This window comes from Anarhichas minor, unplaced genomic scaffold (assembly GCF_050575085.1).
Source record: "Anarhichas minor isolate MPS153535 unplaced genomic scaffold, ASM5057508v1 ptg000016l, whole genome shotgun sequence".
NCBI lineage: Eukaryota > Metazoa > Chordata > Actinopteri > Perciformes > Anarhichadidae > Anarhichas > Anarhichas minor.
In genome coordinates, this window is record NW_027466462.1 from 2374896 (window position 1) to 2401485 (window position 26590).

The window sequence follows — 26590 nt, forward strand, 5'->3', positions numbered from 1 at the left end:
GTGGAGGTCTCTCACCACCAGTCTGTCTTGACGCCTCCTCTTTGCCTCCTTGATGCCAGCTTTTAGTCCTGCTCCGGTGATGCATGCTTCCTTGTCACCTGACAAAGGAAGCTTTTTTTGGGGCTTTGGATAGTGCCATCACCTCTCCATTCATCCAGGCCAAATCAATCTAGTCCGTTCACTAAAGCAGGAACTTTAAGGTTTGGTGTCTTATTGTAATCAGGTTTTTTCCTTTCTTTTTAATACTGTCATTAGATCCCCTCTTTACTTATGCAATGCATCTGTTTAGTTTTTTTGTATTTATTCCTTTGGGAAAAACTAGATGGGGCTGTTTTGTTATGCTGACTGTTTGTGGTGCTGCCCCCCCCCACCCACCCCCCTATGAACGGATCATCTTCCGTCATCGACGCACCGCCGGTATCGAAACTACCGACAGCCTCCCTCCAAAACGTTTGTATGAGCGGTCGACATCAGTCTGACTCGCTCCGCGGACACGAACCTTTTTAACTCCGCTTCACACTCTGACTTTTCTTTTTCTTTTTCGCTCCACTTTGTGAAGAGTTTTGTTTGGATATTGTCTTTGGTTGTCGTAATGTCTCGTCGTCTCTTCCTGGTGGTTTCCGCCCTGCTTTGCTGCGCAGGAATGCAGCCTATGAGCGTTAAAGGTTTGTGTCTTATTTATGAACGCGTTACTTTATTATTGAGACACGAGTGTGTTCTAGAAGCTGTTAGTGTAGCTGAATAACCTCGTTTTATGTGGGTTCTTCTAAAACGAATTGGGGGAGGAAAAAGGGAAGAAAGTTTTTAGCGTGTGTGTGTGTGTTAGTGCGTGCGCGTGCGTGCGTTTGTGTGTGTGTGTATGGGAGAAACTAAAGGTAAATGGGTGAAAAACCCATTATAGATATCTCCAAAACTTCCCAGTTAATTTCTGACACTAACTCTTTTTTGTATGACAAGTGTTCTGAGATTGTATGTTTAAACATGCATATGACGCCATATCTTTACTAGATATGCACTCATTTGCATGTGCATTTCCAGAACATAAATCTGAAGATTAGATAAAGCCATGTTCAAAATTCAGATACAAAAAAAATGTGATTTATTTTAAAGCAATGAATTGGAAATCAACAACAACAAGACAAAAATGTAAAGGATATAAAAAATAAATAAATATACAGTATATATACACCCACGTGTACGTATACATATACACACGCTTACAAAGTGTCACGTGTATATTTAGGTGAAGAGTTAAGCAGGGATGTGTGACTGTATGTCATTGTCAGTGGGGGGTTTTGGCTTTTTTGATGAGTATAAGTGTGTGTGTGTGTGTGTGTGTGTGTGTGTGTGTGTTCATGGTAATGAAGAGAGGTGTCACAGAGGGCAACAGTGATGTGTTTTTAATCGTTTTTTTTGGACAACAATGGAGCTCTATGACACATAGCAAGAAGATATATCAGGCTTTACACACATTACCTGTTGGTTAGTCTTTTCATAGGGTTTGTTGACAATAAGATTTCTTTTTTTTTAATTGGTAGGAGAAGCATCGCCAGACAGACCAGTGAAGATCCAGGCCTTTGTTGGCCAAACGGTCATCCTTCCCTGCCAAATTAAAGTCCGTGAATACGAAGACGTCCCGTCAGTAGAGTGGTCCAAGAAAGGTCTGAAGCCCAACATCACCTTCCTGTATCGGAATGGCTGTGAGACCTTCGAGGAGAAGAATCTGCTCTTCCATTACCGGACCAGCCTCTTCATGAAGGAAGTGAAAAAGGGAAACATGTCGCTGAGGCTTTCCGACGTGCGGCTGTCTGATGCAGGAACATACAAATGCAGGAGGATCCCTATGGAGCCCCAGGACGCCAGTACAATAGAGCTCTCTGTGGGTATGTCCGAAAACTCTATTCATTGTAAATTACTATGCAAAAGTTGCTTGTTATCGTTATATGTTTGTTACCTTTGGTCAAATCCAGGTTTGCAGTTTTTCTGCTATGCTAAGCTAACCAGCTGCTGGCTGTAACCAGTGGTGGACAAAGTCTATTCAGATCTTAAACGAATTGGATGTTCCGAGCAGAGGGATTGCCTCCACACGGCTCTCAACATGGCTACGGCTGAGCCGGTGGCTGGCAGCTAACGGTGCTAACGGCGCTAACAGTGCAAACATTGACAACAGTGCTTACAACGGTAGTGTTCACCTGAGGGTGGGCGCTAAAGGTACAAAAGCATTCGCATCAAAAAGTACTTAAAGTACCAAAAGTAAAAGTACAAGTTCAAGGATTCAAGGAAAATGTATTCTCATTAAGCAACACAGGGATGGACAACGAAATGCAGTTGTTGTCCATTTGTAACACAAGAAAAACATGACAGACAAAATAAAAACAGTAGTGCATTCCTGCAGCGCTTTATAAGCAATATAAACAGCAACAACAACGGTTATCTGTGCAGATAATGTGGCCGAATGTGTTCCAGTAATAAACACGAAAAAACAACAAATCAAGACATTAAAATTAAGTGAAATTCATGGGAGCTACCGGCCGCAGCGTAACACAGCATGGACCATTTCAGAATCATATTTATGACGCTGGATTAAAATGATTGATGCATGTTAAAGGTAGAGCTCATTTCAACTAATGTTTATACTGCAGAGTGGCTGAATCCATAATAATGCATCATAGTGTTTTTTTATATATTTTCTATGAATAATCTATACCATATAGCTGAAGCTTTAAAATACATTTAGTGGGGTAAGAAGTGCAATATTTTCCTCTGGGATTTAGTACAGTAGAAGTATAGTAGTAGCATAAAATGGAAATTAAGTGCAAGTACCTCAGAATTGTACTTAACACTGTACTTATTTTCATTCCACCACTGTCTGAAGCTACTTATTCACCACACAGACGAGAGAGTGAATTCTATCTTCTCATCTCACTCTTGGGAAGAATGTGAATAAGAGAAAGTCAAACCTCAGACTTCTCTGCACCTGTTTCACTCACACCTAAATTACTTTGATCAAATATACAACCTTGAAGATTTCTTACAAAGACCGGACACTATTGCTCAACGAAGTATTTTCCACATTGGTAATGAATATGATTTTGACATAATGTTTAAAGTATACCTTGTATGATTCTTTTTTTTTTCCCGTTTAGGTGCAGCGTCTGAGCCCAAACTCTCGCTGGTTCGAGGTGCTGGAGTGACTCTGCGGTGTGAAGCGAGCTGCTGGTTCCCGCTGCCCGAGATTACATTTCTCGATGCTCAGGGGAACGTCATCAGTGCTGAAGACCCGAAGAAGGATCAATCCACGAGCGGCTGTTTCAACGTCACAAGGAGAGCGACTGTGCAGACTGGCAACAGGTTAGATTCTACTTTGACTTGTTATTTAATGCGTAGATTTGGTTCCATCTCTAAATCTATGTTGTCATTTGCTTTATATACCTCACGTTAACGTCATGGCGTCATTGTAAAGAGCACCAATCAAACGCAAATGATGTGGAAACTTAGATGGAAATATTGCATATCATCCACACTCACGTGATGTTTTTGTCTGCTGCCATTCCTTCCGGCACAAAACTCTACAAAAACAAACTTTAATGGACTCATGTCTTGTCATTACAGGTTCACCTGCAGAGTTCGCCAGCCTGACATAAACCAGGCGAGGGACACGGAGATTTACATACCAGGTACGCTGGAGCTCTAACACTCCACCTGCAACTAAAACCTACATTCACATTCATGCTTTAACCGTCTCTTGCCTTTTTGTCAGCCGCATAGAGTTTTGCTATAAAACAACCTGGACCCTAGTTCCCTATGTTTCTGTGTCTAAGTGTCTTATAGACAACACATTTTGAAACTAGTTCAGTATTGAGAGTGAACACCGCAGTGTTCACTCTCAATACTGAACTAGTTTCAGTATTGAGAGATTGCAGTGTTCTCTCTCAATACTGAAACTAGTTCTGCGGCTGCAGTGTTCTCTCTCTCTCTGGTAACTCCTCACCGTCAATGTAGGTCCACTAAAAGTGCTTGTTTTTGCCACTGACTCAACCTTTCTCTTGATCCGGTGTGTTTGTTAGAGTGTCATGTGACTCGTTGCCATCAGTGGAAACGTGAGCGAGAGTTGGAGAGAGGAGTGCCGGTATTTTGAATATCATGGCTGAATATTTAGATGATTTCCACAAGTCCTCTTAGTGGACGAGCATTAGGGGTGAGGAGTTGCCCTGAGCGGTTACACATCACCATAAAGGACCGTTTAGTGGCTGCTGTCTGCAGCGTTCTCCATCAATACTGGACCCGTTTTTAAAATGGCTGTCCGCATTGTGACGCAAAGTGACGTAACCCTTCGCCGGGGGTTCCTTGCGACAGGTTGTGGCTCGTCCGTGCGTCATCGTTTTTTTCTAAGTGGAAGTTTCCCTTCTGCTTAGACAACTTTGAGCTTTTTACTTCTTCAAATTTCAATAAATTAAGAGAAATATGATGAAGACATGAAGATATGTTGATGTATTTTGGTCATTCGTGCATGTTGTAACACCGTTGACTCTTATCTTATCTGTAGGATACTAACATACTGAGGTTTTTCTGGCCAAGATAAGTAAATCAAACATTTCTATTTGTTAGTGTTTGAGTGTCCGAATCCTCAGTCAAAGAATTAAGTTTTTCTTATCCGAGGATTTTATTGAGGAGAATCCAATGACTTGGACATTTAGTGTGACTGTCGTTAGTGTTTCCTATTTTCTAAATTTCCTATAATATACTTATGTCTGTGTAACCTTTATTATTATTTCAGATGACTGCATGGGATCCTGCACTCGAAATATCAGCATTGCTGTTCTAGCATCCATAGCTCTAAGTGCAATAATTGCATTGCTATGCGGGAGATATTGCAACTGTGGTGAGTCGATCACACTTTGTTTGTTTAAAGGAAGCTTGTTTTAGTTTGCAGCTGGCAAATCTCGAAATTCAACACCAGCTTCTTCAGCCAAATACCACACGGACACAGATATGTGTGTAATATTTGTGATCATTGCATCTTTTGAGGTTAAATTGATGGAATTAGTTTGTTTGTAGAAAAGGAGAGCAGTATATTTGTACCAAAAGAAACGTCTTTTAGCGCCTTAAGGTAACCGATCATCAGATAAATCGAATCCAAACACTTGAACCATAAACACAAAGTGCGACCGAAGATATTTTCATTTATCAACCTAAAGAAACGTGAAGAAGCTTTGTCTGTTAGAAGATTCCTGAGCATGATTGTAAAGCAAATGAAAGTGGTGACGCAGAGCTTTTTATGTGAACCAAACACAGGAGGCATCAAGTGCTAAAAGAACATTTTTCTTTTTGTTCTCACACAGAAGGACGTAAATTGCTTTCCAACCAATCATCAGTCCAAAGTTCAACACGCAGCAATGCAGAACGTCAAAACCTGAGAAACCAGGCAGACTCCGTCCAAAATGCCGCCAACGAGCATCGGAGAAAAGACGATGGATTGAAGTCGAACCTTCTTGCCAAAGATGAGATCATCCGCAGACTAACTGGAGAACTTGAGTTCCTCAGATCTCAGCAGAGTCCTATTGTGTGCCGTCAGCCCATGAACCTCGCTCCAGAGTTTCCCCACGTCATCGATCCACAACCAGCAGCCTCAACCAACAACAGCGGTCCTGATCTTTTGACGAATAGCGGTGCTGCGTCGCCCATCGCTGCTTCTCCAGCTGCTTCTCCAGCTGCTTCTCCAGCCTTCCCTGCAGAAGGACCGCTTGTTGGCCTTTCGAGGAGCATGTCCGAGTCTCGGCCTCGTTCAAACGCCACCAAGATCCCACGTAGATCCACCATCTCAGCCCCGTCCAGTAACCGCTACAATGTTCTGGCAAATTTAACTGAAGATGATGCGGAGCCGTTGCTGTAAATGAGAACGGAGCACACTGTAGAACTTTGTGATCAGTTCGGGTGGCTTTGAAACAAATGATTGCCTCCTGATGTTTACAAAATGCTGGGTACCCACGAGCCATCGACACTCGTTGAGCGCTCAGGAGTTGCTGCTCATTCTGCAGATTTGAAAAACACATCCTGTGAACCAAAGAAAAGTCTCCTGAGAAAGAGTTTTAAGTTTAGATTTATTTAAATCTCTACACACTTAAACGTATTCAGGTTTCTGGTCTTCAGACCTTTCGTGGTTTTAGCTGTTACTTTATGTAGATTGAATTAGTTGAAAAGGACGAAGCACCTTTTTGTACTGTTAATACTAAAAAGGGAGCTTTTATTTGTTTAACAACAAATAAACAGCAACCTGGTGAATGAGGCATTCATCTATTTGCTTCACAGGTGAAGGGTTCAGCATTCAGCTTTAAAGAAAGTGATTTAGAAGTAATCTTTCAGCTACAAATGCATCTGGTTTCCATTTCCTTTCATTTGAAGCTGTTTTTAGATGTGAATTGTGAATGTGATTATTTCCGTCTCTTACGCCGCTACGATTATATTCACAAACTTCTCTTTTGTCAGTAAATTCATTTAATTTGTGAAAACAGACCAACAAACAGCTACAGAATTGTCACGCATCAATATTTTTGCCATGTGACAGGATGTATTTACTGTCAAATGTTTTTTAAATGTTTTATTCAAAACTAATATTTTTACATATTTGAAAACCAAGTTGCACTTAGTTTTGTACTTATGAATTAATGTCATTAAAATGATCCTTAACATGATTCTGTCATTGACTTAAACATTGTTTTCTAAATAATTAATTCATTGATTGAAGTGGAACCTAAAAAGTACAAACAGGGATAAAACAGGGAAGCAATACGATGGATGTTTGACACCAAAGGTCAGCAGATAAGTCTTGGTTGGACTTGCAGGGCCTCAAGCTCAGAGCCTCAAGGGTTTGGATGTTCTCACCACATCAGGTCAGCGAACAGTCATCAGCTAACAGTGTTGGATGAACCATCTGTCACTCAAACTCTCACCAGCCAGTCGGAAGAAGAGCTGAAACATCTCTTCCATCGAGCAAAGCCTTCCGTGTCGTTCTTTGCTCTTCTATCAAAGAAGAAATGCTCTCCGGTGTGTTTCTGTCCCCTGGTGGCCGAATAGTGATTCATGCAGATTTGAATTAAATGATTTGAGATATTTTCTATGAGAGTTTGTAGTTTGTGGTCGTTTTTTTGTGCAGGCTGCTTCATTTCCTGTTGGCTTGTCTGCATGAGGCTGGTGACGGGTGTGAACCTGTGTGGGTGAGAATGAGCTGAATGCTCCTGGTGTCATGTTAACGTGTGCGTGTTGAAGTTGGTGGAGGTGAAAAATCTGTGAGAAAGAACTAACACACGTTCCATTAAATCAACAGCCGCTGCTTTTTATCGGTCCAACATGAATGTGAATTATGTGATTTGATTTTCCCTCTGTCTCTTTATAATCTGCTGCAGTATAAAATATTCATCTTTCACTAAAGCTGTAGTTAGAATCTGCCTTACCATATCTTTACATATATATTTAGGACTCTCTGTGGCCTTAAGTCTCATTAAATCCGGTTAGATGAGTTCTACAGCACTGATTCTCATAGCATGGTCCATGCAGAGTTTCCACATTCATTTATTGAACTATCATGACGTAAACATGTATCTATTTATTTTTACAAGACGAAAGGCGTTTTCGTTCCACACCACAAAGTTTGACTCTTCCTGTGTTTTAATGATTTCCTGTAAAGCAAGGATGTGGGCTGACGTTCTACCGACCTGAGGTGAAGAAGAAGAAGAAGAAGGACAACGTTGAGACAGGATGGGGATCACATCACTCTGCCTGATGCTCTGTGAGAAATTCAACTTTTTAAAAAAATATATCGCTTTCTGCTTTCTATCGTCACCTATTTATCACCCGACAGACTTTTAAACCCGCGTATTGTGCTAGAAAGGAGCGACGACCTTTCTAGCACAATACGAGGGTTAAAAAGTCGTGTCTTTCAAGTATAATATATACATAACATATATGTGTATATGTGTTACTGTCTATATATATATATATATATATATATATATATGTGTGTGTAATTAAAAAAGGTAGTATGAAGCAAGGAGTTAGCAAAAAAGTATTGGCATCAAAATATACTTAAAATACCAAAGTACTTATGCAGAATGATAATAAATATTATTGGACAGAGGTGTAATGTAGCTACATTTACTCAAGTATTGCACTAGAGTACCAATTGGAGGTACTTGTAACTTTCTTGAATATTTCCATTTTATGTGACTTTCTACTTCTCCTGCGCTCCGTCTCAGAGGTTACAGGGATGTTGTACTTTTTACTCCATTAGTCTGAAAGCTTTAGTTTCTTCTCAGCTCACAGCTTCTCGTCCCCTTCCTGTCCAGTGACAACCACGTATCTCCAGATGTGTTGCTGTTGCTTATTTATGATAAATTGAAGGGTGAAGTGTTCCTTTATGTGGTGAGAACGTTCTCCTACTTCTTCAGCTAAATAAACTCTTTAAAAAGCCTCTTGAATCAGCTGGAAAACGCATCGTCACTAAGCTGTTTGTTCTTGTTAGAGACACGTGGTTCTCACAGGACAGCGACGCTACAAACACATCATGGATCTATAGAATACGAGGCATTGATGTAGATTAAACTGCCCGACATCATCTATAATAAAACACTGACTTCAGTAAAGGATCTGAAAACATCTTTACAATCTGCACATCAAAGGACAACCTCAATCTGATGGTTCTTACGTTCCTTCCTGTGTGTTCAGCCACGTTGGTGATCCACCCCAACAGATCACAGTTCTTCTTGTATGAGTCCGTCACTCTGACCTGCGGAGAGGCAGGAAGCTCTGACGGTTGGATATTGAAGAGAAACACCTCCTCGCATGCGTCTCAGCTGTGCGACTCTGACTGGGGAGTGTCGAACGGGTCCTCCTGCGTCATCGAGGACGTCTATTCATCGGACAGCGGCGTGTACTGGTGCGAGTCTGAGCTGGGGGAGTGCAGCAACAGCGTCAACGTCACCGTGACTGGTAACATGTGCATGGAGCTTTTATGTATTGATGTTTGAGGCTGACTTTATGCTGTGCAGGTACCCACACGATCTACAATGTGCACGACCGCAATGACAGCATGGTTTGGTTTCAGGTGGGGATGTGATCTTGAAGAGCCCTGCGCTTCCTGTGACAGAAGGCGATAAAGTGACACTTCTCTGTTCCAACAAAGAAGGCGAAAACAGAAAAAATTTCTCTGCAAAGTTCTTCAAAGATGGTGTTTCCATCGGCACTGGACCTGCAGGAAACGTGACCTTTTTGAAGGTGTCCACGTCTGACGAGGGTTTCTACCATTGTGAACTCCCCACAGAAGGAAAGTCCCCACAGAGCTGGCTGGCTGTTAAAGGTGATGATGATGTTCTCTCTGCACACAGTGTGTATGTGGAGGCTGCATTAACAAAAACAGAATGATAGAATATTGTAGAATAATGTAACAATTTGAAAAGAAGACAATCATTGCATACAAATATTTACAGATAATTTCATCAAGAAATTCAAATCTCCTCGTGTCCTTTCTGACGTTTAAAGTGCACTCACTGGTGGTGAGGAGTAACTTAGATAGTGTTCTATTTAACCCTATATATATATATATATATATATATATATATATAGTCTGTGATTTAACCAATTAAATGCCTTTTCTCCTCCTCCCTTGTTCGTTGGTCAGCAGTCAGCGCTGAGCCTCCTCCTCTCATGCCTGTGCCCAGGCTGGTGTGTGTCGTCCTGCTGGTCGTCCTCCACGTCGTCATCGTTATAGTCTGTGTGAATATACACAGAAAGTTAGTTAAACACCTCCGGGAATCATAAAAGTAAAACATTCTTAACTATACAACTTAACAGCTCCATTTATATTGGACATTAATATAAATCTATCGCCAGTGTTCTTGTATGATACAATGAACTTAAGTTAACTTGCCACAAACCAAACTCTGCACAATCTTCTGAGTATTTAAACAACATTTCACATTTTATTCCTTCATTTAGCTTTTCAGCAACATATAATTTGGTCTTTGAGTGATTCATAGCCCAGTAGCAGTATTTCAAAAAGCAGTATTATTATTTTTTAATAACTGATAACCATTGCAGAAACTGTAGAAAGGGTGTAGTGTAATATGTTCATGTTACTTTGTTTTATTCAGTGGTGGAGAAAGTATTCAGATACTTTACTTCAGTGGAAGTACTCATCAGGAAAATGTACTAAAGTATAGAAATGTCCCCTGTGACTGTTAGAATATTATATATGCAATCATTCAATTACTCATGCATTAATGTAAGAGCAGGATTTTACTGTAGTTGGTTGAGCTTGAGCTCATTTTCATTATGGATTCATCTGCTGATTATTTTCCCAATTAGTCGATTGTTTGGTTTGTAAAGAAAATCTGAAAATAGTGAGAAATGGCATCAAAATTACCCAACGTGACACATGTCACAATGTGTGTTTCGCCCAGCAGGGAGTCCAAACCTCAACATTATTTAAAGATGTTATTAACAAATCCTCACATTTTAGATTTGTAAACAGGAAAAGTTTTAGTGCAAAATGACTTTAATGATTCGCAAAAAAACCCTCTTATTCAAACTCTTCCCATGTTTTTGTAAAGCTGTCTGTGCATGTTTCACTCGTCTTAAAAACAATTCTATGAATCAGTGCTGGATCTGACTTCTAAGCACATACTTTCATTTCTCTTAAATAAAGATACGACAGTTTAATTTCCCTGTGACTCGGTGGAATCTTCCCCCTTTTTGATAGTTATTCTGAGAAGAAGCATTCAACTTAAATACATTTATTTTTCCTCCCTTTGATTGTTCTGGTTGATGATCTCACCAAAGTGTCTCTGAACATTGTTCTCTTACTATTTTCAGTTTGTTCTCTGTTACTTTGCACTCACAAATGCAGCAGCGAGCACAGCAGCCAGTGCTGAGATCTTGAATGTTCGTAGTGACCTTAAGAACTGTCCATCTTGTGAAAGAGGAACAAGAGGTTTGTGCGAGAGACATTTCTAAGAAATGAATGAAACAGAAACATCTGACGCGCTCACTGAAGAAAACATTTCCTTTAAGGAATCTTAACAGTATTTTGCATGTTTTTTTTAATGGGTTTCAATAAATCACAGACTTACTTAACTTACTTACAATCGTTGCTTAAAGTTCTCAGCAACGATTTGATGAGCACAAAGTTAATAAGTTTTAACAAACCTGAATTCTCCTTTTAAATGTTCATGGTTTAGTAATGAAAAGCGTACTTTGTTTGCAACAGATGCGAAACATGCACGAAAAAGGTTTTTTCTTTTTACTAATGACAAAATGTTATGAAGATAAGGGACTCTTTGTATATTTATTCTATTCACTTAATACACTCTGACAAACTTTCAGAACAGAAATCTGACAAAGTCTTCATGATTGGTCCAACAGCAGTGACCTCCTATAACCTCTTCTTTCCTTCTGCTCTTTACACACTTATATATATATTTCTTTAAAACGTACCTTTCAAAGCTGATTATACTGTTTTATTTCATGTCCAGCACTCCCATAGCTGTTCATCATGCTCTTACCTCAAATGCTACAGTTTTGGTGTTTTGTCATTTTATTGTTTTTGTTGTTGTTCTGTGCTTTCTTTCCTTAATTTAACTTAAAAAGTATCGCATATCTTAAAAAGTGCTCAATTAAGTGGTGCAGTGAGTTTGACTGTGTGAATGTAAAATGACAATAAACAGCATAATACTGATGGTAGGAGCACACCCACTTTCATGCATCACAGACTATAAAGATCAGACTTCCTCCTCAGGCTCAGTTGATGTTTGATGTTCACGTTTGTTAATGTTTTGAGGCACAAGTGAACCGACGGACACCAGTTGAGCTGATATCCAGAAAACCTGAGGGGCGGTAAGAGTTTCTCTTTTAATTTTCGTGAATACAAACAGCACACCTGCTATGTTTGTATACAAATGAACTGCAGCTTACAACAACTGTCCCAACCGCTGTTTTAAAGGACCAAAATAAATGGCATAAACTGCTTTGGGTTCAGAGGGTCCTATCTGAATGAAGTATGCATTCATGTGCACACATTCTAATCTGATGCCACAATATCAATACAACTCATGGAAGTGGCTTCAAATGTTGGATGTTTTACTTGCTACTGTAAACTTTTACTAAATACAACAGATGTAGAATGATGTCAACATTGCGAGATACGTTTTTTTGTATTTTTTTTTTTCAAATGTTCAATTTATATCAAATTGAATAATACAATTAAAATCTTGTATTATAATCTAAAATATAATACAAACAAAAAATGGAAAAGCTGGCAGGCATATTGTATATACAGTATGTATACACATACATACAGTTTTTACGCCATTTGTATGATGCATACAGTCAGATATGTCATACAGGTAAAGGGTAGACAGGGCTGCATTACAGCAGAATGTATAATGTCCATACACAAAGTGTGAACAACCTACTTTTACCTGGATGAGTGGAGAAAAGTCGTGTCCTTACCCTGACTCTTTTTGTTCTCTCCTGTGACCTCACAGTGTTTGATGCTGACTTTACTGAAGATGTATCTCCTCCGGCCCCTCGCCGCTCTCCTCCTCCTCCTCGTCCTCCTATCCATCGCTCCAGCGGGAGCTGAAGTGGTGACGTCGATGGCAGACTGTGAAGAGTTTTTCCTTCAGCAAACTCCACCAAACATCCCGGGTATCTTGGAGGGAGGGAAGATCCTATACCAGAACAGATACAAACTCATTTGCCAGACTTTCAAAAACATTAAAAGATTTGTGACGCTCTACGACACAAATAACAAGATCCCAGTGTTTTCTGCCGACAAGTACAGAGCGATAAAGAACACTGGTAGGCCCAATGTAGAATGGAAAATAGAACCACAGGTATGCTCTTTTGTTTTTTTATTTTTGTTACTAAGTCACAAATATAATATTGTATGTCTGACTGAGACTCCTACAGATCCAAATCCATAGCAACTACATCACTACTGCATTTTTAAGTTACATTTTGCAAAATAGTCAAAGCTGATCCGGTAATACTGCAATACTACACAGATGCAAAAAATATTTATACACTACTGTGAATACTGGCTGATGCTACCGCTAACAATAATCATAATCCATCCATTATCTGTTAACACTTATCCTAATTATCCTAATTATTTTCTGAGAGCTCTACAAGTGATTTACATTTCATGATACTGTAACTTGTAAGGCTTGACACATGACATGACAACATCCTTTCAGTACTGACTGGGTTTGGCTTAAAGCTGATGTTATCACAGTCGTTTAACTTCTGTCAATCCAAGTTTGTTTTGTAAAATAGAAATAATCAGCGTCTATTATGTATCATTACTGTTACTGTACATTTGATCTGCTTTACCACTATCCTGCACACATCAGTAACTCAGCCTTTCAATTGTTACAGCTTGAGAACATAGGTAACAACAAGAACATGAAGAAATCATCCAAATCTAGTTACAACCACCAGGCAGCAAATACTGATTACACCAACCAACGGTACGACAGAGGCCATTTATTTCCATGCTCTTATGCATCGAGCAAAGAGGATAAGGAATCTACCTGTACCCTCACCAACGTTGTTCCACAAAAACCAACATTCAACAAGGGAAGCTGGAACAGAATGGAGCATTGCATCAAATGCTTTCTGGATGAGTACTGTACAAACAGCAGCGGTGTCATTGAAGCCTTTTTGGTAACTGGAGCACAGCCCGGCACCACATATATCAATAACAAGGTTAATGTTCCTTCCATGCTCTGGTCAGCATTCTGCTGCTTCAGTGAGAAGGATGGAGGCAAGTGGCTAGCAAGCGCACATTGGGGCACAAATGTGCCAGATAGCAGCAAAGATTTACATCTTCAGGCAAAGACCTTGGAAGAGCTCTCTAAAGAACTGACAACATCAAACTCAAAATTTGAAGTGTTTCCTGGAACACATTGTCCTCCCGACACAACTGTCACTCAGTTGTACCCACAACTTAAAAAAACTTGCGATTGCCCACCCCCCATTTTAACTACTTCTACCCCATCTACGACCACCTTTACCCCTCTAATTTCAACATCTGCCCCTCTCTCTACCACATCTGCTCCTCTTACTACAGCATATGGCCCTGCCAGCACCACATCTGCCCCTCTCACTACCACATCTGGACCTCCTAGTACCACATCTGGCCCTCTTACTACCACATATGGCACTATTAGTACCACATCTGCCCCTCTCACTACATCTGCTCCTCTTACTACAACATATGGCCCTGCCAGCACCACATCTGCCCCTCTCACTACCACATCTGGTCCTCTTAGTACCACATCTGGTCCTCTCACTACCACATCTGGCGCTCCTAGTACCACATCTGCCCCTCTCACTACCACATCTGGCCCTCCTACTACCACATCTGTCCCCCTCACAACCACATCTGGTCCTCTTAGTACCACATCTGGACCTCATAGTACCACATCTGGCCCCCTCACAACCACATCTGGCTCTCTTAGTACCACATCTGGCCCTGTTTCTACCACATCTGGACTTCTTACCAGCACATCTGGTCCTCTTACTACCACATATGGCCCTATTAGTACCACATCTGGCCCTCTCACTACCACATATGGCCCTCTTAGTACCACATCTGGCCCTGTTTCTACCACATCTGGCCGTCTTACTACCACATCTGGCCCTCTCACTACCACATCTGGACCTCCTAGTACCACATCTGGCCCTCTTACTACCACATATGGCACTATTAGTACCACATCTGCCCCTCTCACTACATCTGCTCCTCTTACTACAACATATGGCCCTGCCAGCACCACATCTGCCCCTCTCACTACCACATCTGGTCCTCTTAGTACCACATCTGGCCCTCTTACTACCACATCTGGCTCTCTTAGTACCACATCTGGTCCTCTCACTACCACATCTGGCCCTCCTACTACCACATCTGTCCCCCTCACAACCACATCTGGTCCTCTTAGTACCACATCTGGACCTCATAGTACCACATCTGGCCCCCTCACAACCTCATCTGGCTCTCTTAGTACCACATCTGGCCCTGTTTCTACCACATCTGGACTTCTTACCATCACATCTGGTCCTCTTACTACCACATATGGCCCTATTAGTACCGCATCTGCCCCTCTCACTACCACATCTGGCCCTCCTACTACCACATCTGACCCTGTTTCTACCACATCTGGCCGTCTTACTACCACATCTGGCCCTCTCACTACCACATCTGGACCTCCTAGTACCACATCTGGCCCTCTTACTACAACATATGGCCCTGCCAGCACCACATCTGCCCCTCTCACTACCACATCTGGCTCTCTTAGTACAACATCTGGCCCAACAACTACTATTCTTCTAACAACCACCTTGCCTCAGACCACACTATTTGTATCAACTACCCCAGCAACTAATCCAACCACGACTCCTCCAACTACTAAACTCAAAACTACTACCATGACAACAACAACCACAGTCCCCACAACAACCACCAAAACTACAACTGCTAGAACAACTACTTCCACAACAACAACCACAACCACCAGCACAACTACAAAGAAGAAAGATGAGGACAAAAACAAAGAGGAAAATAAGCAGGAGAATGAAGGAAACCCAGTTGGAGGAGATCTAGTACCACCATTACCTATTCCAGGCAGTGGAGTGCTTCTTGGGGGTCTCGCGACAATTTTCACAGGAATATTTACCGGAATAGGTAGTGCATTTTCAGGAATGGCAACATTTTTGGGATCACTGGGAGGAGCAGGGAGTGTGGTTAAAATTTTCCCTCCGATCATTCTGACTGCTGTTAACATTGCTCCTACAACAGCTACTACTGCTCATTCAAACAACGGGCTTCCTGGTGCCACTACTGTTCCTAAAACTACGACAACTCTTTCTTCTATTAGAACTCCTGCAATTCCACCTGAGGTTATTGCTACTCCTTCAGCCATTTCTGTATCTTCTACCACCTCTAGCGGCCCTCCAGACAGTGAGTTTGTTGAACCAACAAGTCCTCACAAAAGTACTACCATTCCAGTAAAGGCCATTACTATTCATCCAGCAATTACTACCCAACAAGTATCTGCCATTTCACCGACCGTGGCCAAGCGTCCAACAACAACAATGCCCCAAACTAGTACCACATCTGCACTTCTTACTACCACATCTGGCCCTGTTTCTACCACATCTGCCCCTCTCACTACCACATCTGCTCCTCTTACTACAACAGCTGGCCCTACCAGCATCACATCTGTCCCCCTTACTACCACATCTTCACCTATTAGTAGCACATCTGCACTTCTTGCTACCACATCTGCCCCTCTCACTTCCACATCTGGCCCTCCTAGTACCACATCTGCACTTCTTACTACCACATCTGACTCTCTTACTACCACATCTGGTGCTCTGAGTACCACATCATCCCCCCTCACTACAGCAATTACTACACAACAAGTATCTGCCATTTCACCGACCGTGGCCAAGCGTCCAACAACAACAATGCCCCAAACAACACCCATCCATGCAAACTCTGCTGCGGCATCAACCGCCTCTGTTGGTGCAGCCACAGCTACGACTCAAACAGCTAACATTTCTGATGAAGGCTTTTCTACCAAACCTTCTCCAGCTACTGCAGCAGCTCATCGCATCTTCTCCACTCATAGTCCTCCTTCCTCTTCAGCTCTTTCTGAAACCTCAAACCCTCCAACAATGTTTTACCCTCCGTTTTCTCATTCAAATTCCTCCATCCTGTGTCCCACACAAATATATATTTCTCACTATTACCAGAATGTTCTTGGGTACTACCAAGTGTTATATCATTACCAGAATAACAACTAGCAGATGTTTTGCTTGGCTTTAAATTGCTTGGCTTTAAATCTCAATCAAAAATGTATGGCTCTTACTCTCAGTTGATCATGTTGCATGTATTCTTATAAAATGACTAACAAAGAGAGAAAACACACTCCAGATTCGGTTGCACTTCAGTCTCTTCACTAATAGAAATTGTTGTGTAAAATCTATGGATTGTAGACAGAATGTGTACCTTTTCACTCCCAAAACGTGATTGTATGACATGATTTTTTTCTTTGATTTTATTAAAATTTTTTTCCCTCTTCAATGTGTTTTTAAATGCATTTATTTGCCTTGTGAACAGCATTTTATGGTGCAATGAAAATAAACTTGCCTTGCCTCCAACCAAATAAACAGTATTATTAATATTTAAGAGAAAGAAATGCACAAAACCCTGCACACATAAACACTGCTTTAAAGCCGGTGAAGTCATTACATGACGAGTATAAAGGTGCACCATATTGAAGAAACAGAGACACAGCCCATCAAGTTCTACTGGATGACCTAAAGTTTTAGTTTTAATCATCATTTGATCAAGCATCTTGGGAAAATGCATAACATCCCCTGCTCTAAAAGTGTGTTGCTTTCAGTGGATGCTGCAGATTTCCATTCCCAGTTGTTTGATAGTTGACTTTTCTTCTTTTTTTTTAATCTCTCCCAAAGACTCCCATGTTGTCACATCGAGTGTCAGTTTGACCGACAGTTTAAAATTCATTATAGAGAGTCATTCGACTAAATAGTAAAACACCACTAATGACATTTATTGACATCCGCACAGACACAGTGAGAGACACACACACACCAACACACTCTGACAGGAATCAGTTGCCTTTTAAAACTGTGATATTTGTTACATATGTTGATAACAGACATGTTTAATTAATTGGACAGTTTTGTCTCTATACAATTAAAGTGGTTTAGATCACAATGCCCACTAGGTGGCGTAAATGTCTTCACTCTGCATTGAGGTTGAAAATCTCCTCTAACCAGTGTTTGCTGCTTGTGTTTTCCCCTAAATTGTTACATTTTCATCACCTTGAGTGCAAACTATTTTCACATATATACCTAAGGGGAGAGTTCAACCCAAAATTGAAAATACATTTTTTTCCTTCTTACCTGTAGCGTTATTTATTAATTTGGTGTGAGTTGCTATGGTTGGAATAAGATAGTTCCTACATAAAACAGCTCACAACAAGGTTATTAAATGATCTTTTGTCTTCTTTACCTTTTGATGTTGTTCTTTTGAAAAGTGAAGCAATATGTGGAAATGCCTTCAACTTTTCAACTTTCAAAAAAGGGCGACTTATCTGGTTGCAAAAAGAAGGCCCGACCTACCTGACTCTACTTCTCTCTTGATTTATTACCTCAGTAAACATTGTAAACATGAGTTCATGCTCTCAATCACTAATGTCAAGTCTTCTTCAACACAGCATGATGTTCATTTAGTAAATTATGCTCCCAGATGCACCATTTTTCAGAAAATGTTCATGAATGCATGTTCACATCCTGCACACACAGGAAACACAACAGTGAACACACATCGATGGACACACATCTGAGAGCAGATATTGTTCACTGCTTTTTCTTCTGATGCACGTTCACATTTTGAGTGTTGCTTGTAGAAGACGAGGAGCTTAGGCTTCTCACATGAAGGATGTGTTGCTATTCTCACATCTACATTGATATACATTTTAAAGTGTTTTTTATATGACTGTCTTTCCATCAATGACAGTTTCACACTACACAATGAGAACAATCTGATCTGTCATTTACCATAAAACCCTCTATCTTTGGATGCCTCAGTGACTTAAATTACACGAAAGGGAAATTGCAAAGACAAAAACAGGAAGTCATTATCAAGTTACAGTTGCTGTGCTATCGGCAGCCTCTGCTGGTCTTGCTGAGTCAGTGCAGTCAGTACGTTTCATCCTCAACTCTGGTAATGACATCTAAGACTGAAAAGTCTAAAATAACAACAGTTATTATTACATAATGCATTAAGAAAAAAAATCATTAGTTATTACCTAAAAAAAGGGGAACTACTAACTTCCAGTTAGCTTGTACAAGTGAATATGGAGACTAAAGAATATGGAGATAAAACCTGAATTGTACGTGCTGTGCATTTCTCATCCTCGGTGACTCACTTGGTAGTAACACCGGCACTACATGAAGGGCCTTTCTCAATATGCGTACTTCTCTGTACTTGTGAACTCGTGGACTTTTGAAACGTCATCAGGCTCAGCCCAAGTACTGTTCCAATTCAAAGTTCACATCAAGCCAAGCACGCACCAAATGCCAGGATGTGGCTCGCTCCGCCCATTTTACCAGGTATGCATCGGTGGTGACTTGTCTGTACTTGGGACAGCCAAATATCCCAGAATGCATTTTGCACCAGCAACAGGAAACAATAGCGGAGGAGAAATCACACAACTGGAAGCTGAAACTTTCGAAATACTACTGTTGTTAAGTCAGAGAAAGTCATTTTAGGATGTTTTGAGGTGAGAAGTTAGTTGTTTAAGCATCAAATCTGTGGTCGGTTTGTCAAGATTCAGCCGATTTAAAAATCTGCTCCGACGATTTCGGAGATGTGAGGTGTTGCTCGCGGGACCGGCAGTAAACCAGCACCGGGGGCTCAGCGCTCACGGTGCCCGCCTAGAACAGCCTGATCTCGGCGAGTCTTTTTGAAACTTGCCGCTGGTATTGACGTCTCTGTAGCGTTTTCCTCGTCGGCAAAGAGTACAGCAATCCGAATCTGATCCACATACATACTGTATATACATACAATTTTATATACAATTACAATTATATACATATGTATAAATACATATACTTGTATGTGTATATATATATATATATATGTGTATATAATATAATACTTAATATATACTTAATATAATTTTAAAAAAAGTATTTTAAATGAAAACGAAAACAGCAGGGTTGTCATATTTAGTTTGATTGTAAAAATACTTTACAGTAAAAAAACGGATTAAACTCATTAGTAAGACCAGCTGAGGTGGTGATGTCATCAAGTAAGCTGCTGTTCCAATTGTCCATACTGCGTTCTCTGGACTTGTGAACTTTTGGAGTATGGACTTGGAGTCCAGACTCCAAGTCCATACTCCAAAAGTTCACAAGTCCGTACTTGTGAACTTGGGTATTGAGAAAGGCCCGAAGTCAGGACAAACTGTGTGCCCCCACTGCCAGCAGTCAGTGATCACCAACAATCATGTTAACAATGGTTTGGTTCAGCCATGGTATCTCTTTCTCACTCTCTATTCATCCTCCCAAAACACAAATAAGACCGGGTTAGAAAATAACAGTGTCAACCACTGCAAGGCTGTGCCAGCTAACAGCATGTACATACTCTCCTTCTACTGCCAAATGTAAGTTTAAACTGGCTGGTTACATTATACTGCATACTTTATAGTATAAAGTAGCAATACATGTAAATACTTAAGAACAGTTACAACAGTTGTATCACTGTGTGGGGCTGAAGCTGCACTGACTACAACAGGAAAGCCCTGCAGCGCATAGTGAACACAGCTGGAAGGATCACTGGTGCCTCACTCCCCTCCCTGCAGGACATAAGGACACCCGCCTCACCCGCAAAGTCACCATGATTGTGCGCGACTCCAGCCACCCCTCACACAGTCTCTTCAGCCTCCTGCCCTCTGGGAGAAGATACCGGAGCCTCCGCGCTCACACCACCAGACTCTCAAACCGCTTCGTCCACCAGGCTGTTAGGAAGCTGAACTCTCTCCCTCCTCTCTTTTAAGACTCTATGTCCGACTGCTGCTAAATTATATATTATATGTTGTCTAAATGTTTTTTTTTTATCTATTTGCACTGTATTCACTTTATATGTTCATATCTTTATATGTTGGACTGCAGAAGCGTTTTTTCTACTCCTCAGCATGTTCAGTACATATTGTGGAACTGACAATAAAGCGAACTTTGAATTTTGAACAAAAGTGTACTCGACAGCAGCAACTGTACCTCCTTCCTTCATTGGTACTTTCCATGGTGCATTTTATGGCTTCTTTTAAGTCACATGACTGGCTTCATCCTGAAAGTGAAAGTAAGTGGATAACTTATATAATAAGAACCGTTCTTTCTGTCCACATTACTTGAAGTGGCACTCTGCAGATACAAAGGTAAGGACTTTCTATTATGTAACAACGGGTATAATGTGTAACTGATTTTATTCCTATGGTTTCATAAAATGTCTCCTTATTGAAACAGAAACACACTTTTATGAAAGACATGCTTTATGTACTGCAGAGTTAAGCCTTCACTTTTAACTCTATACGTAATTAATCACTGAACTTGAAAGTGAAAATTGTCTTGACTGTCATTTCAAGTTGGTACGTGTTGACATAACTTTGACATACTTGAACTGTATTTTCTTTTTTTTAGTTCAATTTGTGACCACTGTCTTGATGGTTTTACCTGTGTGTCTCCTGTTGTCATCTTCCTGCTGTTAGCGACTGCTAGTATTGTTTTTGTTGTTCTGTACTTTTTTTAACTTAAAAAGTATCGCATATCTTCAAAAGTGACTTACTGATGGTAGGAGCACACCCACTTTCATGCATCACAGACTATAAAGATCAGACTTCCTCCTCAGGCTCAGTTGATGTTTGATGTTCACGTTTGTTAATGTTTTGAGGCACAAGTGAACCGACGGACACCAGTTGAGCTGATATCCAGAAAACCTGAGGGGCGGTAAGAGTTTCTCTTTTAATTTTCGTGAATACAAACAGCACACCTGCTATGTTTGAATACAAATGAACTGCAGCTTACAACAACTGTCCCAACCGCTGTTTTAAAGGACCAAAATAAATGGCATAAACTGCTTTGGGTTCAGAGGGTCCTATCTGAATGAAGTATGCATTCATGTGCACACATTCTAATCTGATGCCACAATATCAATACAACTCATGGAAGTGGCTTCAAATGTTGGATGTTTTACTTGCTACTGTAAACTTTTACTAAATACAACAGATGTAGAATGATGTCAACATTGCGAGATACGTTTTTTTGTATTATTTTTTTTTTTTCAAATGTTCAATTTATATCAAATTGAATAATACAATTAAAATCTTGTATTATAATCTAAAATATAATACAAACAAAAAATGGAAAAGCTGGCAGGCATATTGTATATACAGTATGTATACACATACATACAGTTTTTACGCCATTTGTATGATGCATACAGTCAGATATGTCATACAGGTAAAGGGTAGACAGGGCTGCATTACAGCAGAATGTATAATGTCCATACACAAAGTGTGAACAACCTACTTTTACCTGGATGAGTGGAGAAAAGTCGTGTCCTTACCCTGACTCTTTTTGTTCTCTCCTGTGACCTCACAGTGTTTGATGCTGACTTTACTGAAGATGTATCTCCTCCGGCCCCTCGCCGCTCTCCTCCTCCTCCTCCTCCTATCCATCGCTCCAGCGGGAGCTACAGTGGTGACGTCGATGGCAGACTGTGAAGAGTTTTTCCTCCAGCAAACTCCACCAGACATCCCGGGTATCTTGGAGGGAGGGAAGATCCTGGACCAGAACAGATACAAACTCATTTGCCAGACTTTTAATGACAGGAGAGGTTTTGTGACGCTCTACGACACAAAGAACAAGATCCCAGTGTTTTCTGCCTACAAGTACGGAGCGATACAGAGCACTGGGACCAGAAGAGAATGGAAAATAGAACCACAGGTATGCTCTTTTGTTTTTTTATTTTTGTTACTAAGTCACAAATATAATATTGTATGTCTGACTGAGACTCCTACAGATCCAAATCCATAGCAATGACATCACTACTGCATTGTTAAGTTTTGCAAAGTAGTCATTAAGTAGTGGAAATATATGCAAGCTGATACAGTAATACTGCAATACTACACAGATGCAAAAAATATTTATACACTACTGTGAATACTGGCTGATGCTACCGCTAACAATAATCATAACCCATCCATTATCTGTTAACACTTATCCTAATTATCCTAATTATTTTCTGAGAGCTCTACAAGTGATTTACATTTCATGATACTGTAACTTGTAAGGCTTGACACATGACATGACAACATCCTTTCAGTACTGACTGGGTTTGGCTTAAAGCTGATGTTATCACAGTCGTTTAACTTCTGTCAATCCAAGTTTGTTTTGTAAAATAGAAATAATCAGCGTCTATTATGTATCATTACTGTTACTGTACATTTGATCTGCTTTACCACTATCCTGCACACATCAGTAACTCAGCCTTTCAACTGTTACAGCTTGAGAAGATACGTAACAACAAGAACATGAAGAAATCATCCAAATCTAGTTACAACCACCAGGCAGCAAATACTGATTACACCAACCAAGGGTACGACAGAGGCCATTTATTTCCATGCTCTTATGCATCGAGCACAGAGGATAAGGAATCTACCTGTACCCTCACCAACGCTGTTCCACAAGAACCAACATTCAACAAGGGAAGCTGGAACAGAATGGAGCAATTCATCAAATGCTTTCTGGATGAGTACTGTACAAACAGCAACGGTGTCATTGAAGCCTTTGTGGTAACTGGAGCACAGCCCGGCACCACATATATCAATAACAAGGTTAATGTTCCTTCCATGCTCTGGTCAGCATTCTGCTGCTTCAGTCACACGGATGGAGGCAAGTGGCTAGCAAGCGCACATTGGGGCACAAATGTGCCAGATAGCAGCAAAGATTTAAATCTTCAGGCAAAGACCTTGGAAGAGCTCTCTAAAGAACTGTCAACATCAAACTCAAAATTTGAAGTGTTTCCTGGAACACATTGTCCTCCCGACACAACTGTCACTCAGTTGTACTCAAAACTTAAAATGTCCAAAAAAAATAAACTAAAAAAATCCAAAACTGCAACTGCTACAATAACCACAACCACCAGCACAACTACAAAGAAGAAAGATGAGGACAAAAACGAAAAGGAAAATAAGCAGGAGATTGAAGGAAACCCAGAAGGAGGAGATCCAGTACCACCTATTCCAGGCAGTGGAGGGCTTCTTGGGGTTCTCGGAGTGTTGTTAATAGGAATATTTTCAGCATTGGCAACATATTTGTGGTTAAAAAAGCCATTACAATCTGCCCATATTGCTACCTGGCCATCATATTGCTACCCTATCACATCTGGACCTCCTAGTACCACCTCTACCCCTCTAATTTCAACGTCTACTACCCCAGCAACTAATCCAACCACGACTCCTCCTACAACTACTAAACTCATAACTACTACCATGACAACACCAACCACAGTCCCAACAACAACCACCAGCACAACTACAAAGAAGAAAGATGAGGACAAAAACGAAAAGGAAAATAAGCAGGAGATTGAAGGAAACCCAGAAGGAGGAGATCCAGTACCACTTATTCCAGGCAGTGGAGGGCTTCTTGGGGTTCTCGGAGTGTTGTTAATAGGAATATTTTCAACATTGGCAACATATTTGTGGTTAAAAAAGCCATTACAATCTACCCATATTGCTACCCGACCACCATATTGCTACCCTATCACATCTGGACCTCCTAGTATCACCTCTACCCCTCTAATTTCAACGTCTACTACCCCAGCAACTAATCCAACCACGACTCCTCCTACAACTACTAAACTCAAAACTACTACCATGACAACACCAACCACAGTCCCAACAACAACCACCAGCACAACTACAGAGAATCAAGGAAACCCAGTTGGAGGAGATCTAGTACCACCATTACCTATTCCAGGCAGTGGAGTGCTTCTTGGGGGTCTCGCGACAATTTTCACAGGAAAATTTACCGGAATAGGTATTGCATTTTTAGGAATGGTAACATTTTTGGGATCACTGGGAGGAAAAAGGAATGTGGTTAAAAATGTCCCTCCGATCATTCTGACTCCTGTTAACATTGCTCCTACAACAGCTACTACTGCTCATTCAAACAACGGGCTTCCTGGTGCCACTACTGTTCCTAAAACTACGACAACTCTTTCTTCTATTAGAACTCCTGCAATTCCACCTGAGGTTATTGCTACTCCTTCAGCCATTCCTGTATCTTCTACCACCTCTAGCGGCCCTCCAGACAGTGAGTTTGTTGAACCAACAAGTCCTCACAAAAGTACTACCATTCCAGTAAAGGCCCAACAAGTTACTACCCAACAAGTATCTGCCATTTCACCGACCGTGGCTAAGCGTCCAACAACAACAATGCCCCAAACTAGTACCACATCTGCACTTCTTACTACCACATCTGGCCCTGTTTCTACCACATCTGCCCCTCTCACTACCACATCTGCTCCTCTTACTACAACAGCTGGCCCTACCAGCATCACATCTGTCCCCCTTACTACCACATCTTCACCTATTAGTAGCACATCTGCACTTCTTACTACCACATCTGCCCCTCTCACTTCCACATCTGGCCCTCCTAGTACCACATCTGCACTTCTTACTACCACATCTGACTCTTACTACCACATCTGTTGCTCTGAGTACCACATCTTCCCCTCTCACTACAGCAATTACTACACAACAAGTATCTGCCATTTCACCAACCGTGGCCAAGCGTCCAACAACAACAATGCCCCAAACAACACCCATCCATGCGAACTCTGCTGTGGCATCAACCGCCTCTGTCGGTGCAGCCACAGCTACGACTCAAACAGCTAACATTTCTGATGAAAGCTTTTCTACCAAACCTTCTCCAGCTACTGCAACAGCTCATCACATCTTCTCCACTCACAGTCCCTCCTTCCTCTTCAGCTCCTTCTGAAACCTCAAGCCCTCCAACGAAGTGTTACCGTCTATGTTCTCATTCAAATCCCTCCATCCTGTGTCCCACACAAATATGCATTTCTCTATTATGGTTATTATTATTTTTAATTTGGGCTGTACTGTCCCTTTAAACCTCTTTTGTCTTCTTTACCTTTTGATGTTGTTCTTTTGTTTTTATCAATACTAGCTCGATGTCCTGTGATTTGTGAACAAGGTAATAACCAACTATCACAAAATATTGTAACATTTATGTATTTAGTTCAAGTTTTGCTGCTACTTTAGAACAGAGGTCTTCAACAGGGGGTCCTGCGACCCCTAGGGGGTCCGCGAAATCTTTGGTTGATTAGACAATGTTTTTTTTTTCTTTTTTCTTTTTCTTTTTTTCTCTAAACATGAATCTGTCCATTATTTTAATAGTTCAGTATTGTATGCAAGATAACAGGTATGTTTATGCATGGCAGTGGCACTAATAGGACATCACTCATTGTCGTTTTCACATTTATGTTTAAAACGAAAACATCAGTTTGAATAGCTTGTATGCATGATTATCATGCAATTGACAATGTTGGTATTGGCATTGGTATCAGCTGACAAGGTGTGTTTGTAAATGGCAGTGGCACGGCCTCCCTACTCACTGTACCTTGCACATGTTTAAAATAAAAACATGAATATATGAACCTGTGTATTATCTGAATAGCTTAGCATTGAATGCACAATAAAGAGGTATGTTTATACACGGTACTAGGCCCATTTAATATAAAACACAATTTTATACAATATATATAGTCGGGGGTCCCTGCTCCATCTCTCTATCAGTTTGGGGGTCCTTGGCCTGAAAAACGTTGAAGACCTGTGGTTTAGAACATTACTGCATTGACTTTACTTGTCCTCCACTGTTGACATTTGTATTAAATGATCCATTAATCAATCAGTGA

General features: G+C 40.8%; 2 protein-coding genes and 1 long non-coding RNA gene across 6 annotated transcripts; all 3 read left to right on the top strand.

The window, feature by feature from the left end:
- The first annotated feature begins 410 nt into the window (after positions 1-410).
- On the top strand, positions 411-7122 carry LOC142950794 (butyrophilin subfamily 3 member A2-like). The gene is made up of 6 exons (XM_076092394.1): positions 411-665; positions 1539-1883; positions 3147-3351; positions 3613-3677; positions 4778-4882; positions 5343-7122. The coding sequence occupies exons 1-6, from the start codon at positions 593-595 to the stop codon at positions 5891-5893; spliced, it is 1344 nt and encodes a 447-aa protein (XP_075948509.1). The 5' UTR covers positions 411-592; the 3' UTR covers positions 5894-7122.
- A 633-nt stretch (positions 7123-7755) lies between these two features.
- Positions 7756-9417, top strand: LOC142950614 (Fc receptor-like protein 5). The gene is made up of 3 exons (XM_076092176.1): positions 7756-7786; positions 8722-8985; positions 9101-9417. Exons 1-3 carry the CDS (start codon positions 7756-7758, stop codon positions 9415-9417), a joined length of 612 nt encoding a protein of 203 aa, XP_075948291.1.
- Positions 9418-19142: 9725 nt separating this feature from the next.
- On the top strand, positions 19143-25237 carry LOC142950795 (uncharacterized). Of its 4 annotated transcripts, XR_012954521.1 has the most exons (5): positions 19143-19373; positions 20457-20953; positions 21542-21597; positions 22252-22596; positions 23157-25237. It is a non-coding gene; the product is annotated as an uncharacterized LOC142950795 (long non-coding RNA). The 4 variants fall into 4 exon arrangements; XR_012954520.1 differs by lacking the exon at positions 19143-19373 and having other exon boundaries at positions 20231-20953; XR_012954519.1 differs by lacking the exon at positions 19143-19373 and having other exon boundaries at positions 20947-21029.
- The last annotated feature ends 1353 nt before the right edge of the window (positions 25238-26590 follow it).

What these genes read in the sequence shown, in the direction of transcription:
- LOC142950614 (XM_076092176.1), top strand. Translation starts at nt 7,756, where the DNA reads ATGGGGATCACATCACTCTGCCTGATGCTCT. An exon ending in ATCACTCTGCCTGATGCTCT is followed by an intron (nt 7,787 to 8,721) that starts GTGAGAAATTCA and finishes CTGTGTGTTCAG; the next exon opens with CCACGTTGGTGATCCACCCC. An exon ending in CGTCAACGTCACCGTGACTG is followed by an intron (nt 8,986 to 9,100) that starts GTAACATGTGCA and finishes GTTTGGTTTCAG; the next exon opens with GTGGGGATGTGATCTTGAAG.
- LOC142950794 (XM_076092394.1), top strand. Translation starts at nt 593, where the DNA reads ATGTCTCGTCGTCTCTTCCTGGTGGTTTCCGCCCTGCTTTGCTGCGCA. An exon ending in TACAATAGAGCTCTCTGTGG is followed by an intron (nt 1,884 to 3,146) that starts GTATGTCCGAAA and finishes TTTCCCGTTTAG; the next exon opens with GTGCAGCGTCTGAGCCCAAA. An exon ending in ACTGTGCAGACTGGCAACAG is followed by an intron (nt 3,352 to 3,612) that starts GTTAGATTCTAC and finishes TTGTCATTACAG; the next exon opens with GTTCACCTGCAGAGTTCGCC.